Genomic DNA, 14278 nt, shown 5'->3' with positions numbered 1-14278 from the left:
AAGTCAAAAGCAAATCTATCTTGACATATTTGGTAGTAAGAATTTAGTCTATAAAAAATATTATTTACCATATTCGGCAGCAACTGGAACGAAAAATAAACCAATATTGAAGCAGTTATAAATCACTTATAACCTTTTTAAGGACTTGACCAGGACCATGGAGAACTGTAGAATGATTTAATTATTTCGAAATCTTTTACGGTGGAAAAGATGTGTTGGTACTAGACCCCGGCGCCACGCCGATGAGGGAAGACCGGCGACGGTAGGGCCAAAAACAGCAGTGGGTGCGCGCCGCCGGCGCGATCAATGTTGACCGCAACCATTAATGTTTTAATCAGTCTCAAATCATAGCTTAAATTTACAAATTTACTTTCTCCACTCATTGACAGTACACTTTCATAGGATACTCCGCCTAGTAGCAACCAAACTGTCATATTCTTGTAAAAGTCTCTCACCTCCCTTCAATCTTTTTTTTTTTTTTTTTTTTTTTTTTAAGCGGCCATAAGATCCGTTCTACAAGATCCGTCTCTGCTGGAAAACAGTTGGAAAACTGAGTCATAGATTTGCCGTGGCATTCAACAAGGTCCAAAGAATCTAATTAAAAGGGAGCACACACAAGCCAAATTAGGCCAGTAGCCTATGAGAAATTGCAAAATACCCAAGACAATGAACGAGTCCCAATGAGGGGCTCTGGGTCTATCAAAATATTTCTATGGTTTACCAGGGAATTTGATATCATTGTCTTCTGTCTCCACTTTAAATAAGAAAAATAATTATCTTTTTGGCATCTCTGATTTCAATTAAAAAAATGAGGTATTATCATTTTAGAATGATATCCCTCTACCCCCCCCCCCCTATAGCCAATAATTTACAAGTTTTATGAATCATACTTTTAGGGTAACTCACATTTCAATCTTTAATTCCCCAACCATGTACATAGCTTAGTCTATATCTAAATTTTGTCTCAATAGAAGGTTTTTTTTTGGGGGAGGGGGGGTAAAACAAATTAGCAAAGAAGATTGTATTTTCTTTAAAATATCAGGAGTTCAACAATTCTGTATTAAACCTTAAGAAAATCTTATTTAAAAACAGCAAAAGAAAACAAAATTCTGCAAACTTACGATTCAGCTGTAGAAACTATCTGTCGACTATCACTTTCAAAATCCAACTGAAGATGTATAGTAGTGAATGCGTTCTATTCAACTTAAAAATAAAATTTTTAACTACATATATAAGAAATAACAATTGGGAAACTGCATTCGAAATGATTTAATCTCATTTCATAAAGACGATACTTTTTTTTGTCAACATATGAAGAACTGCGTATATTGCAATTACATCTGTCTGGTTTTTATGCTAAGTCAAGAGACAAAAATAAACGAACAAGAGAGTAGTGAAGACTTATGGTAGGGAAATCTTTGGCAGGGAAAGTCACTGGTTATAAATCGCTAGGGGTGGCACCGTGATTGCGTGATTGTCGGGGGGGAGGAGCATAGATTTTGGGGCAATACCCGAAAATTCGGAGATAGTGCAACCCCTGCTTGATTTTTAATCAGGAAATTTGGGACAGATGGTTTGTATGGACCAGAACATAATGTTTAAGCTTTAATGTGCTCAAATTATCATTTCGCAGCAAGTTGGCTGTTTAGATAGCAATGTACCATGCACATATCACTTATTCTGAGTCCCACTGCTGAAAAGGCCTCGCCCATCTAAGCTTTCTGCTTTGTGGCGTTTTAGGTTCACGAGAAAGACTGGCTTCAATCAATCTGTTTTTGCTCTTTAACAACACTTGATTTTAATTTAACTTTAGCTGCATTTAATATATTATAACTAAGGACTGTGATATTCCGCCAAAGGCAGCGGTGGCATTTCCGATTTGCTTGACAATGACATATAATTTCAGGGCGGTGAAAATTGGTCCCAGGATCACCAGTCTTAGAGACTGAACCGGCAAAGTTCGAGCCATCGAAAATTTTCAAATACTGCAAACCACCAGCTGAATTTTTTTTTATGAAATACTTCTGTAAAAACAAGTTTTTACAGTACTTCAAGAGCTGATTTTCTTGCCGCAGACCAACTTTCTAGTATCTATTAAGAAAGAAGCAAAGGTTCTATTGTAAAGGCAAAGCTATCAGAAAAAATTCCGGTCAAAATAAGTTGAATTTTTTTTGTCTGATTCCAGCATTAACTACCACTGTACTCACAATTCATTACCACAAACGGTTTGAAATCATAAAGATAATTCCGTAAACCACATTGACCTGCCATAAACAAAAATAAATTAAAGAAGAAGTTGCCGAATGTGATTTCTTAGATCAACAGAAATAGTGACCGGAACAAAACAAATATTTCGGGAGGATAACCTTCCCTTCTTCAGTACTATGCTACATTTCCTGATTGAGGTTTCCCTTGTTTTGGAAAGTTTGATTGAGGATTCCAGGCCTGAAATTATGAAGCCAAGAAGCATTAAAACAACAGAATGTTTCACACTACTACTCAGCAGAACCACATCTTCCTTCAAAGAATGTATTGTCCTCAATAAACTCTTCTTGTCCCTCCCCCAAGGTTTAAAATCCTTGAATCTCCTGTACTATATTTCCTTAAAATTTCAACTGGGCCCTTAAGCCTTCAATTTCCATTCCCAAGGAACTGCTGATATGGTAGTTTGATAATATGAATGTGCGTACTGTTATTCATTTTAGCTCTCCTTTTCCCCCAGGCCATAGTTAAGCGTCAGCTTGAACGCCCTCCCCCTCCCACCCAAAATAAAAATGCTGAAATTTTCAGTTTAATGCTTGGCAGACCATAATGCCTTTTATCTATCCAATCACTTAACTGTACATAAGTTATGATTTTCACAAGAGCTTATGGTGCCAAAATATTATATATGTATGGATACGGGACAAAATCGGTTAGTCCTTCCCTCTCTCCAAGGACAAAATTTGAGTTTTCATTTACCAACCTTACTCCTTTCCCGAACAGTACGAGTAATTCCATCCCCCAGGCCACTCGGAAGATATAAAAAAAAAATACTACCTTGAAGACCAGAATGCACATTAAGTCTTTTGATTTACCTCTGTCTCCTACCAAAGTCAAGATTATAAACCAACTTGACGTTCGTATACTTCCTCAAGTATCAACTCAATCCCTTCGGTCATTCTCGAGACATTGCAAATAATCTAAAAAATCAAGTGCACATAGCACCTTTTGATTAACTCAGACACGTGTCATTTCCAGGATATATTTTTGTGAAAATCAGGTCATCTTAGCATAGGGAACGATCCGTAAGAGCTTACAAATGAATGTTATGTTACAAATGTTAAAGTTACTGAATGTGCATTATCAGTTTAATATGCTGATATTTAGTAATCAAAACGTTAATATTATTTGATTTATTAAAGTTATAAAAGTAAAAACATTTATATTTTTTCAGTTTAAAATGCACAAATTATCTTTTGGCCTTGGGATGGCATAGGGGTTTTGAGCCCTACTCATGTTAATTTCTGCTCGATTTGACTTTGACTCGGTTATTTATTGTAATCTCTGTTCGTTTTGGGTTTCATTTATTTATCGATGCTGATTTGTGGTAGTCTCACGCTTAGATTATTTGATTTTATTTTTGATCATTTTTGGTTCAATGGGGTTCTTTACTTTGAAAAACTTATTTAGTGGAAAAAGTTTTTTTAATCAATATATATTAAAGGGAACAATGTTTATGGTTACACTAGTATATATATATATATATATATATATATATATATATATATATATATATATATATATATATATATATACTACTACTAACAACTCACTGCAGCACCAAACCACCTGAGGCCAACAAAGCTACGCACGCTCCTCCTCCATCCCAATCTATTCAAAGCCTCTCTTTTTACGCCCGCCCATGAAGTTCCCATTTCCTTTAAATATTTCTTCATGGCATCCCCCCGCCCCAGACGAGGACGACCTGCTTTCCGTTTAGCCCTAGACGGTTGGCCGAAAAGAACAATCTTCGGCAATCTGTCATCCGCACAACGTGCCCTAGCCACCTCAACCTTTCTTTCATTATAGCCCTAGAGAGCGGTATTGAACCACATTTTTCGCGTAGCCTATTGTTTGAAATACGGTCAGTCAGCCGGGTACCCAGAACAATCCTTAAGCAATTTCTCTGGAAAACATCTAGCAAATCTTCATCCGCTTTTCGGACCACCCATTTTTCAGAGCCATATATATATATATATATATATATATATATATATATATATATATATATATATATATATATATATATATATGTTAAAGGGAACAATGTTTATGATTACACTAGTAATTATATAGGAACCGTCGTCAATGTGATCAAAACTATCCAAAACAGAACTTGTATTACATGACATCGTGGTGCCCATAACCAAAAAAACTCGTATCTTCACATCAGAATAAAACTGATAAAACAGTTGATTCTCAACTTTTTCGCTCGAACAGTATTTTATTCAGCGATTAAAGAGAAAAATATCTGGAAAATTACAATATCCCACTGACTTATTTTGCCATAGTTAACAGATAGTTTACAAGATCATGCTAGACAGTTTTTTCCTGTTGTGTTTGGCATAGATTTGGTTTTTTCTCATGCAGCTTTCTTCTATCACCTGTGAAGCAAATACATCTCTGCAAATGTGATCTGATAAGTGGACAAAAACTAACTCGAGGAACTTTTCTCACCCTCTACCATATTTTTGAAAAGTGATCTGTGTTCAGTTTGGCTACAACAATGCTTACGTTTAAAGTCTTTTAAAAAGGAACAAACCTATGACAATCCATTTTATTATATTAATTCTGGAAATATACAATAAAATTAATGACTGAAACATGTAAATAAATTCGATTCTCAAGAAAATATTAAAAGCAAGTGAAATTCAATGTGTATTTTAATTATACCTCATACAAAAAGAAACATATAAGATGTGTAAAAAGGGAGGGTACTTTATAGTTTAACCCCAATCCTCAGAATTAATCTCCTCACTTATACTAACTTTAGTACCATGGGCGTACGGAAGGGGGGCACCTGCCCCCCCCCTAGAAATTCAAATTTACACTAGATATGGCTGAAAAAGTAGATGGTTGAAAAAGCAGTTGAAAAAAGGTAGATGGCTAAAAAAGCAGTTGATAAAGGGTAGATGGTTGAAAAAGCTGGAATGACAGAGTAAAAGTCAAAGAAGAAGCAATTATCCATAATGTCTTGGAAAGATTTAGCTCTAGTCCAAGAAGATTGATTAATAGTGAAGCTTATTGATGATTTTTAGTGATTACTAATTAATAAAGATTTCATAGGTATGATAGAACTTGCTGGCTATGTAAGCTTTTGTGAACCGCCAGTATAACTTCAGCCCCCCACCCTTCATCACAGAATTGGCTGCCTCACTCCTAGAGAAGAAGCTACGTACACCCATGTTTAGTACTACTAACACCTTTTAAGAGCATAAAACTGCCTTGGGATAACAACTGTGCGCAACCCCACAACCCTGCTCTGTTGGCACTTCTATTAGGAATGAAAGTGAAAACTCCAATAGTTTATTTTTAGGGGGCGTGGTCAGACATCTCTGAACAGTCAAGATTTTTACGAATTTCCATACTCTTTTCATGTATTACGCTTGCTTTCCCTTTTCTCAAATTTGCCCACTTCCCTCTCATTCTGGAATAAGCCTATCTACGCGTGACACATATTCTTTCTAAAAAATAAACAAGAGGAGTGTCAAAATAAAGAAATAAACTGATTTGTTTACTATATAATGTTTATATGACCCTTCTATTCTCCTTCGAAATTACTTAAGTAATCTATGCGTCTCCACCTCCGCCACACCGATTCACATGAATGTCTCTGACACTACCATAGAAATGAAAAAAATGTCCCTTACACCAAATTTATAGTTCGTTCTTCTGGTAGTAATAAGCAGCAAGGATCACGAAAATTGATTTGAACACAGGAAGATTCAGTTGCAGCACTATAATTACCTAGAATAGTATTTGGTTATTAGAGACATGTCATTTGGCTTCGTTGGTCTATAAGAAAAGTCTTTTTGAGCCTTTTTAATCGAGAAATAATGGCTTACTCCTGTCTTAAAAAGCTCTGCTCGAGTCAGTAATGGTGAAATGTTGAGCATATTGGCCATAAATTCTATTATGCACACAATTATAAACATAACTATCATTGGAATATAAAGTCTTGGATAGCTCCTTCCCCTAGCTTTAATAAGTGGACGAAAATACTCCATGTTGTTTATGGGTACACCATCTGAGATAAAGTAGGCACCTCCTACTTTTGAAGGATCGTCAAGTAACTTTAGAGCAGCTCTAACATGAGCTTGCACCACGTTCTGGATTCCTACAAAATCAACAACTGCGCCACCTTCATCCATATAGTTAATCACTAGTCGTCTTTTATCAATATTATCGACAATTCTGGGTAGATGCCTTTCTTCCATGGGGCCCATAACTCCAGCTAATCGCAATGAACAAGTTCTCATTCCATTTTTCCTATCGGCGGTTAATAAAATTTGTTCTGCAATGCTTTTAGTCTTGGAATAATTATCAACATGTCTAGATAATGGAAAATATTCTAAATCTTCGTCCCCATCTTTAATGGACTCTCCTCCAAAAACAACATTATAAGTACTTGTATAAACTATTGCCTTAACACCAATGCTTGCAGCAATTTCAATGACATTTTTTAGGCCTTGAATATTAACTTCTTCCATTGTTTCAGCATGCCTTGGTAGTTGTGAAATGCCAGACATACCAAAAGAAGCTGAAAATAGTTGAATAATTTGTAAAACCATTCAAAATTCAGAAAACGAATCAAAATCCATTACAACGTTAATTTTGTTATGCTATGAAAACGAATCTTACTCTTTAATCCAGCATGTCAACAAAGTGAATTTTTGCGCAAGTGATCTTTAAAAAATAAACCTAAATTTCGCTAGTTTATTTTTCCTGATTTCTTTTTTTTGACTAATAATAAATTTTCACTTAGTTTCTTTTGATTTATTTAACCCCTCTTTCCATTCATGGCTGGAAGCGTACATGAGACTAGGAAAGGTCGGAAACATTTTAATTGGATTTGCTCTGCTGAGGAAAGTATACCAAATTGAAAGAGGAAAAAAAGATTAACAGTTTTTCAAACAGTTCGCGGTAACAAACTGTAAGTAAGGAGCGACCCGGCTCAATAGTAACCGAAAATCTAAAAAACGGAATTTTGATACCAAGAGATGCATCAAAAGAATTGGATTTTTATGCTGATTTCAAATATAAAAGTTTCATCAAGTTTAGTCATGCCCACCAAAAGTTACGAGCCTGACAATATTTGCTTTATTTTCGAAAAAGGGGGGGGGGGAACCCTCTAAAAGTCATAAAATCTTAATGAAAATCAGACTCAGCGTATCAGAGAACCCTACTGTAGAGGTTTCAAGCTCATATCTGCAAAAATGTGGAATTTTGTATTTTTTGCCAGAAGAAAGATCACTGATGCGTGTTTATTTGTTTTTAGTTGTTTTTTTTTTCTTCCCAAGGGTGATCGTATCGACCCAGTGGTCCTAGAATATCGAGAGAGGGCTTGTTCTAACGGAAAATAAAAGTTCTGGTGTCCTTTTTCCCCAAAGTCACCCGATCAAAATTTTGAGATAGCCATTTTGTTCAGCCTAGTCGAAAAATCTAATAACTATATCTTTAAGGATGACTTAATCCCCCACAGTCCCCGGAAGAAGGGCTGCAAGTTGTGAACCATTGTTTACATACAGTATTGGTTATTGGGAAGTATACGGGGGTTTTGAGGGGGGAGGTTACGTGGGGGATCTTTCCATGGTGGAAGGGAATTTTCCATGAAGACTTTACTATACTTTGAAAACGGATGTAGCTTAAATAGATTGGTAAATCTTGCATCTCTCCACCCATTAGTGTCAACATCCGTCACAGAAGTCAATCATTACCACCAAGTAGCTGAAATATTCATCAATCAAATTCTCTTATGCACGTTATTGTCAGTGTTTTTTATGGGTAATTGTTCCTAATTTTATTTATAAAAAAAGGTCATTTAATCTGACCTCTATCCCAATTATGATTGTCCTTTTAGGTAATAAATTATTCTGATTCTGAAAATGATCCAGCCGCATTTTTATAAGGCCATTATTAAACTATTTTAGATGCTTTGTATGGATTGAAAGAATAACAGTGAACTAGATTCATAAATCAGCTAGCTTAAAGATTTTTTCTTAGAAAAAATCTAAGATTCCTTTTCGAGAAAAGAATGTTTACCCTCAAGTAAATTATGTCTTATTTTTACTTCAGATAGGTTTTGTTTAGGGAGCAGTTGCAAAAGTGCTCTATTTTACTTCTGTATCACTACTATATTCATATTTTTTTAAATAAAACCTTATGCAGGGAGTCTCAACTCAGTCAGAATAGTAACAAATGATGTACGTTAATACCATTGATTTGAACAAATAGTATTTGAAAAGGACACGACTGAAAGCTGTGATTTGAAAGAATAGGAATGAACTAGATTCAATCAAGAACATAGGTACTTTTTCGACCTCCCTTTCCTCTTTCACATATTGATAATTCTAGATAATCATCGAGGTGACAAAAATAGTCGCTTTTCGTGTCAGTTTTTATGGTACCCAGAAGTAAGAAATTGAGGGTTTGCTAGAATTGGTCAGTTCAACAACTAAACTCATCGAAGTTTAAGAATTACCCATTGACTCCTCGCAACTTTTCTTTCCAAAGGCTGCAAAAGTAACATCAGTGCAAATGTTGTTGACCTGAACCGCTCTGCTTTAGTCATTTTAGACCTTAAACCCCTCTCAAAAACAACAACAAACAAAACCAAACCCTGACTAATGACCAGGGACAACCAGGTTTCAACGATTATCACATGGAATTTGATAAACCCCTCTTTCGAGAGTAACTGGGGTTATATCTTTGCCCTTGAAGGCAACTACTATGTTGGTAGAACCCATCAAAATTTAGAAAAACGCCTACAACAGCACAAAGATGATATAACTAAAGCTTTAAGTTCTAATTGTACAAATGTTTCTTTTGATTCTGCTCTAAGCAGTCATATCTTCGATAATCCTAGCCATATAATGCTCCTTGAAGAAACTTCCTTTTATTAGCAATGATTTAGGCATAAAACAAGTTGTTCGGGAGGCAATTGAAATTAGAATTAAAATAAACAGTAATACTTTTTTAAATAGGAATTTGGAGGAATATTCGCTTAATGCCTTATATACAAATTTAATTAGAAATGATTTAACTAATTATATTAAGAAAACAGTAAACAATTCCGCTCAACCTGTTACGGATAGACCTTCTAGGGTGGCTGCCAAAAAGGCAAGATTAGCTTTAAGAGCTTATCTGTAAATGTTTCTTATTCCTTTGAATGAACTGTATTTTTTAACTTCGCTTGATGTACCAGTCCTAGTTGAGCTTCCTTGAAGTAATGATGCTATGGCTGTCTTGAAAATATTTTAGTTTCAACGATTGAATTTTAATCTAAGTTCTTTTATATTTGTTTTTTTCTTCATTTGTTTTTGCTGAGGACAGCCCTTGGATATAGGGTTGAAATATTCATTTAAAGTTGCATTCTACTGTCTTATATAAAAATTTCCCTATTGTTATACTTATTGTTTATGATGGAAAGGCAGTGTGGTCTTCGTCGCTATTTAAGGATTCTTTTGTTTGTCACTGTTTTCCATTTTAATCGAAAGAGTAGGGATTAACTCCTAATAAATTCAAAACATTATTTTATAAACTTTGAAGTCATCCCTCTAGTTGCTAAAGCAATATATGAATTGGCATATCAATGAAGGAACTTTGCCAATTGATTCTCTACACACGCAAAAGAAAGAAATTTAAAAAGAAGATAATACTTATTAAATTTACTGCATATTATACTAATGAAAGTCAGTTAATTGTTTCAAATACAATTCAATCGATCAAATTCAATTTTAATAAACTGACTTGTGTACAAAAAAGTTCCTGGAAGTTTTTGCATTCTTTAACTTTTTGGAGTACTGTAAAGAAGAAAAGAAAAAAAATAGCTGCTCACAACATTTTTGTTCCCAATAAAGCCCAGAAGACCCCCTAGCTCTCATGTCGTGGCAGCCCCTCTCTTATTTGTGGTGATTTATGTAAGTTTTAGTTTTCATCTGTTCATTCATAGTATTTTATGTTCATTTAAGTTTGACCAGATTATTCATTTTAAATTCGACGAACTACATTCTTGCTCCCTTTAAGTATTAGAATTGCTTTTTAGCTTTTTTGGAATATATTTTAATTGATTACTTAACCTAAGATATACAGAAATCCTTTACTGAAAGGGGATCGGGTAAAAAAATTGCAAAAAAGGTGCGTTTTTAGATAGTTCCTTTGGAATTTTTCTGCAAGGATTCCCTACCCCCTGTTTTTTTTTTTTTTTACTTGAAGTAAGTAGAACCCTATCATGAGGCCCGGTACGAACACATGTGCTGCCATCTACAATTTAGTTTAATGCTGACGGGACATAATTTATTCAAGGATTATCGATCGAGTCTAATGGGGGTCAAGGTCAATCGATCTGTTGTTGTTGTTTGGCCACGTGTAATGGCATGAGGGGTGATTTACATAATTGATGGGGGAATTATTGATTCACGTCTGGGTGGAATTATGAAACAATATGATCATAGAGTCCCGAGGGAGAAAGATTACGTACTCGCTCAGTGACCTTTTTTTCCAAGATCGATTTATTTGATGTTTTTCTCTGGTGTCAACATCAAATTATGGATTTTTTATGGTTTTTGTCAGTGAGAATTTGAAAAACAGGAACTTTGTCACATTTATGGATGTCAACAGCAAGTCATGTCTGTTATATGGTTTTCTCACTGATAATGAAAAACAGGAATTTTCTCGCTTGGATTTAAATGATCGCTAGGGGAAATTACTGAGTCACGAAGGAAGGGATTAAGAAACAAAAATGGCTACATTGTTGTTTGGTTAGCCTTGCCTGAGAAATTGTTTTACATAATAGCTCGGGGAAATTATTGATTCACGACGGGGGGAATTAAGAAACATTAAGGTTTCTTTAATCTTAGGCCTGAGGGATAAACGTTCTTTAGGTCAGAGAGAAAAATTAATATTCTATTTTTAAATAGAGCTTCATTGATCTTTAGTGTCATGAATTATTATTGACGAAGGGGAGAATTAAGAAACATTAAGGCTTCTTTAATATTAGGTCTGAGGGATAAACGTTCTTTAGGTCAGTGAGAAAAATTAATATTCTATTTTTAAATAGGGCTTCATTGATCTTTAGTGTCAGGAATTATAATTGACATCACTTGTTATCTTGGAATTATGCGGGAGTCTAAAGAGGTAGAAATTCTATTTTTAAATACGGCTTCACGGAGCTTTAAGTCGGAGAGATAAATTGAAATTCTAACGAAACCCTAATAGTTTAGCTAGGAAAATTTATGAGATGAAGAGATTAACGTAGGAAAGGGTTTCCTAGAAATTTGAAATGTGTTAGCGCAGAGATGCCATACAAAAGGAACACGCTGAAATTACGTTTAGGGATTATTTGGGCGAAACGGTTTTTAGATATTTTATGGGATTATTTCGGCGAAACAGTTAGAGACATTTGAAAGAAGATTTTAGGAAAGGTTTTAGAAGAGAATTTGAGGGTGAAACTCTGTGGTCGTTATAATACACAAGTTCCATTTGAACAGTGTTGTGAGGTCCTCTACCCCAACCCCAAAGGGTTCCGATCCCCCACCCCAACCCCGAAGGAAGCCCCCGGTACTCAAAGGTTCCCAAAGCTCCCATAGAGCCCCAGCCCCCCAAACGCCCTCCTCAGACCCTCAAAGGCCCTCCTCTGGTCCTCAAAGGGCCCCCGGACCCCCAAAGGGCACCCCGGACCCCAAAGACCCTCCCCCCGGTCCTCAAAGGTCCCCCCCGGGCTCCCAAAGAGCCACTGGCGCCCCCAAAGGCCCACCCAGACCCCCAAAGGGCACCCCCGGGCCCCCCAAAGGCCCATCGAGCTCCCAAAGGACCAACGGGGTCCCAAAGGCCCTACACCGGTCCCCAAATGTCCTCCAGGCCCCCCACTGTCCCCCCCGGCCCCCAAAGGCCCTCCCCCGGCCCCCAAAGGGCCAACCGGCTCCCAAAGGACAAATCGGTCCTCAAGTGTCCCCCAGACCCCCAAAGGCCCTCCCCCAGCCCCCAAAGGCCCTCCCCCGGCCCCCAAAGGGCCAACTGGCTCCCAAAGGACCAATCGGTCCTCAGGTGTCCCCCAGACCCCCAAAGGGCACCCGGACCCCAAAGGCCCCCCCGGTCCTCAAAGGTCCCCCGGGCCCGAGAAGCGCCGCGGGCCAGGAATGCGCCACATGGGGAAATGCCACAGGGATGCGCCGCGGGTCGGGGGAAGCGCCGCAGGGATGCGCCGCAGGGAAGCGCCACAAGGAAGCGCTGCAGGGAAGCGCCGCAGGGATGCGCCGCAGGGATGCGCCGCTTTTTTTGTTTGAGTTCTAGTTTACTTTAATTTTAGTTAAGAGTTTGATGTTTTACCTTTGAGTTTCAGTTAGAGTTCTTGTTTAGTTTTAGTTAAGAGTTTAGAGTTTTTAGCTTAGAGTTTTTGTTGATAGTTTAGTTTAGTTTTAGTTAAGAATTTAGAGTTTTTAGCTTAGAGTCTTAGATTAGAGTTTTTGATGAAGTTCTAGTTTTGTTTAGTTTTAGTTAATAGTTTAGAGTTTTATCTTAGAATCGTAGCTTAGAGTTTTTGTTAGAGTTCTAGTTTATTTTAATTTTATTTTAGAGTTTAGAGTTTTAGCTTAGTCTTAGCTTACAGTTTTTTGTTAGAGCTCTAGTTTAGTTTAATTTTAGTTGAGAGTTTGATTTTTTTACCTTTGAGTTTCAGTTAGAGTTTTAGTTTAGTTTTAGTTATGAGTTTTGTGTTTTAAATTAGATTCTTAGCTTAGAGTTTTATTTTGAGTTATAGTTTAGTTTATTTTTATTTAAGATTTTAGAATTTTATCTTAGAGTTTTTTTTGTTATAGTTCTAGTTTAGTTTAATTTTATCTTAGAGTTTGATTTTTTTACATATGATTTTAAGTTAGAGTTCTAGTTTAGTTTTAGTTAAGAGTTTAGAGTTTTTAAATTAGAGTTTTTATTGAAGTTATAGTTTAGTTTAGTTTTAGTTAATAGTTTAGAGTTTTATCTTAGAGTCTTAGCTTAGAGTTTTTGTTAGATTTCTAGTTTAGTTTAATTTTAGTTAAGAGTTTGATGTTTTACCTTTGAGTTTCAGTTAGAGTTCTAGTTTAGGTTAGTTTTAGTTAAGAATTTAGAGTTTTTAGCTTAGAGTCTTAGCTTAGAGTTTTTGTTTGTGTGTGTGTGTGTGTAAGTTTTTGTGTGTGTGTTAGTTTTTATGTGTAAGATTTTTTGTTTTCGTGGTTTTTCTTTATGGCTTTTTTGTTTAATTGTGTGTGTAATAAGTTGTAGTGTTCTTGTTAGTTTTTGTGTGTGTGTAAGTTTTTGTGTGTGTAAGTTTTTGTGTGTGTGTAAGTTTTTTTGTGCGTGTGTAATTTTATGTTTTTGTGTGTTAGTTTTTTGTGTGTTGGTAAGGTAGAGTTGCTTGTTTATTGTGTATTTTTAGTGTATCTTTTGTTTATGTTTTTGTGTGTGTAAGTTTTTTTGTGAATGTGTAAGTTTTTGTGTGTGTGTAACTTTTTTGTGTATGTGTCTTTGTGTATGTAAGTTTTTGTGTGTATGTAAGTTTTTGTGTGTATGTAAGTTTTTGTGTGTGTGTTGTGTTTAAGTTGTTTGTATGTGTGTAAGTGTTTTTGTGTGTGTGTGTAAGTTTTTGTGTGTGTGTAGTTTTGTGTGTGTGTAAGTTTTGTGTGTGTGTAGTTTCTTTGTGTGTGTCTGTAAGTCTTTGTGTGTGTGTATTTGTGTGTGTGTGGGATTTTGTGTGTGTGTGAGTCTTTGTGTGTGTGTGTCTTTGTGTGTGTGTAAGTTTGTGTGTGTGTGTCTTTATGTGTGTGTGTTTCGTGTGTGTGTGTAAGTCTTTGTGTGTGTGTAAGTTTCTGTGTGTGTGTAGTTTTTGTGTGTGTGTAGTCTTTGTGTGTGTGTAAGTCTTGTGTGTGTGTCTTGTGTGTGTGTAGTCTTTGTGTGTGTGTGTCTATGTGTGTGTGTGTGTTTGTGTGTGTGTAGGTCTTTGTGTGTATGTAAGTCTTTGTGTGTATGTAGTGTGTGTTTGTGT

The 14278-nt window shown here is 36.1% G+C and overlaps 1 protein-coding gene across 1 annotated transcript in view; it reads right to left on the bottom strand.

Moving 5' to 3' along the window:
* Positions 1–4803: 4803 nt before the first annotated feature.
* The window catches only part of LOC148948718 (short-chain dehydrogenase/reductase family 42E member 1), a 53897-nt gene continuing 44422 nt past the window's right edge, over positions 4804–14278 (bottom strand). Inside the window, exon 3 of the mRNA XM_089094064.1 lies at positions 4804–6802. Coding sequence (XP_088950190.1) covers positions 6006–6802 — 797 coding nt within the window. The 3' untranslated portion in view covers positions 4804–6005. The remainder of the gene's footprint in view (positions 6803–14278) is intronic.

This window comes from Artemia sp. Qi Xiang Cuo, chromosome 9 (assembly GCF_049724085.1).
Source record: "Artemia sp. Qi Xiang Cuo chromosome 9, ASM4972408v1, whole genome shotgun sequence".
Taxonomy (NCBI): domain Eukaryota; kingdom Metazoa; phylum Arthropoda; class Branchiopoda; order Anostraca; family Artemiidae; genus Artemia; species Artemia sp. Qi Xiang Cuo.
Note: the sequence above shows the minus strand (reverse complement) of the source record. Positions and strands in the feature narration are given on the sequence as shown.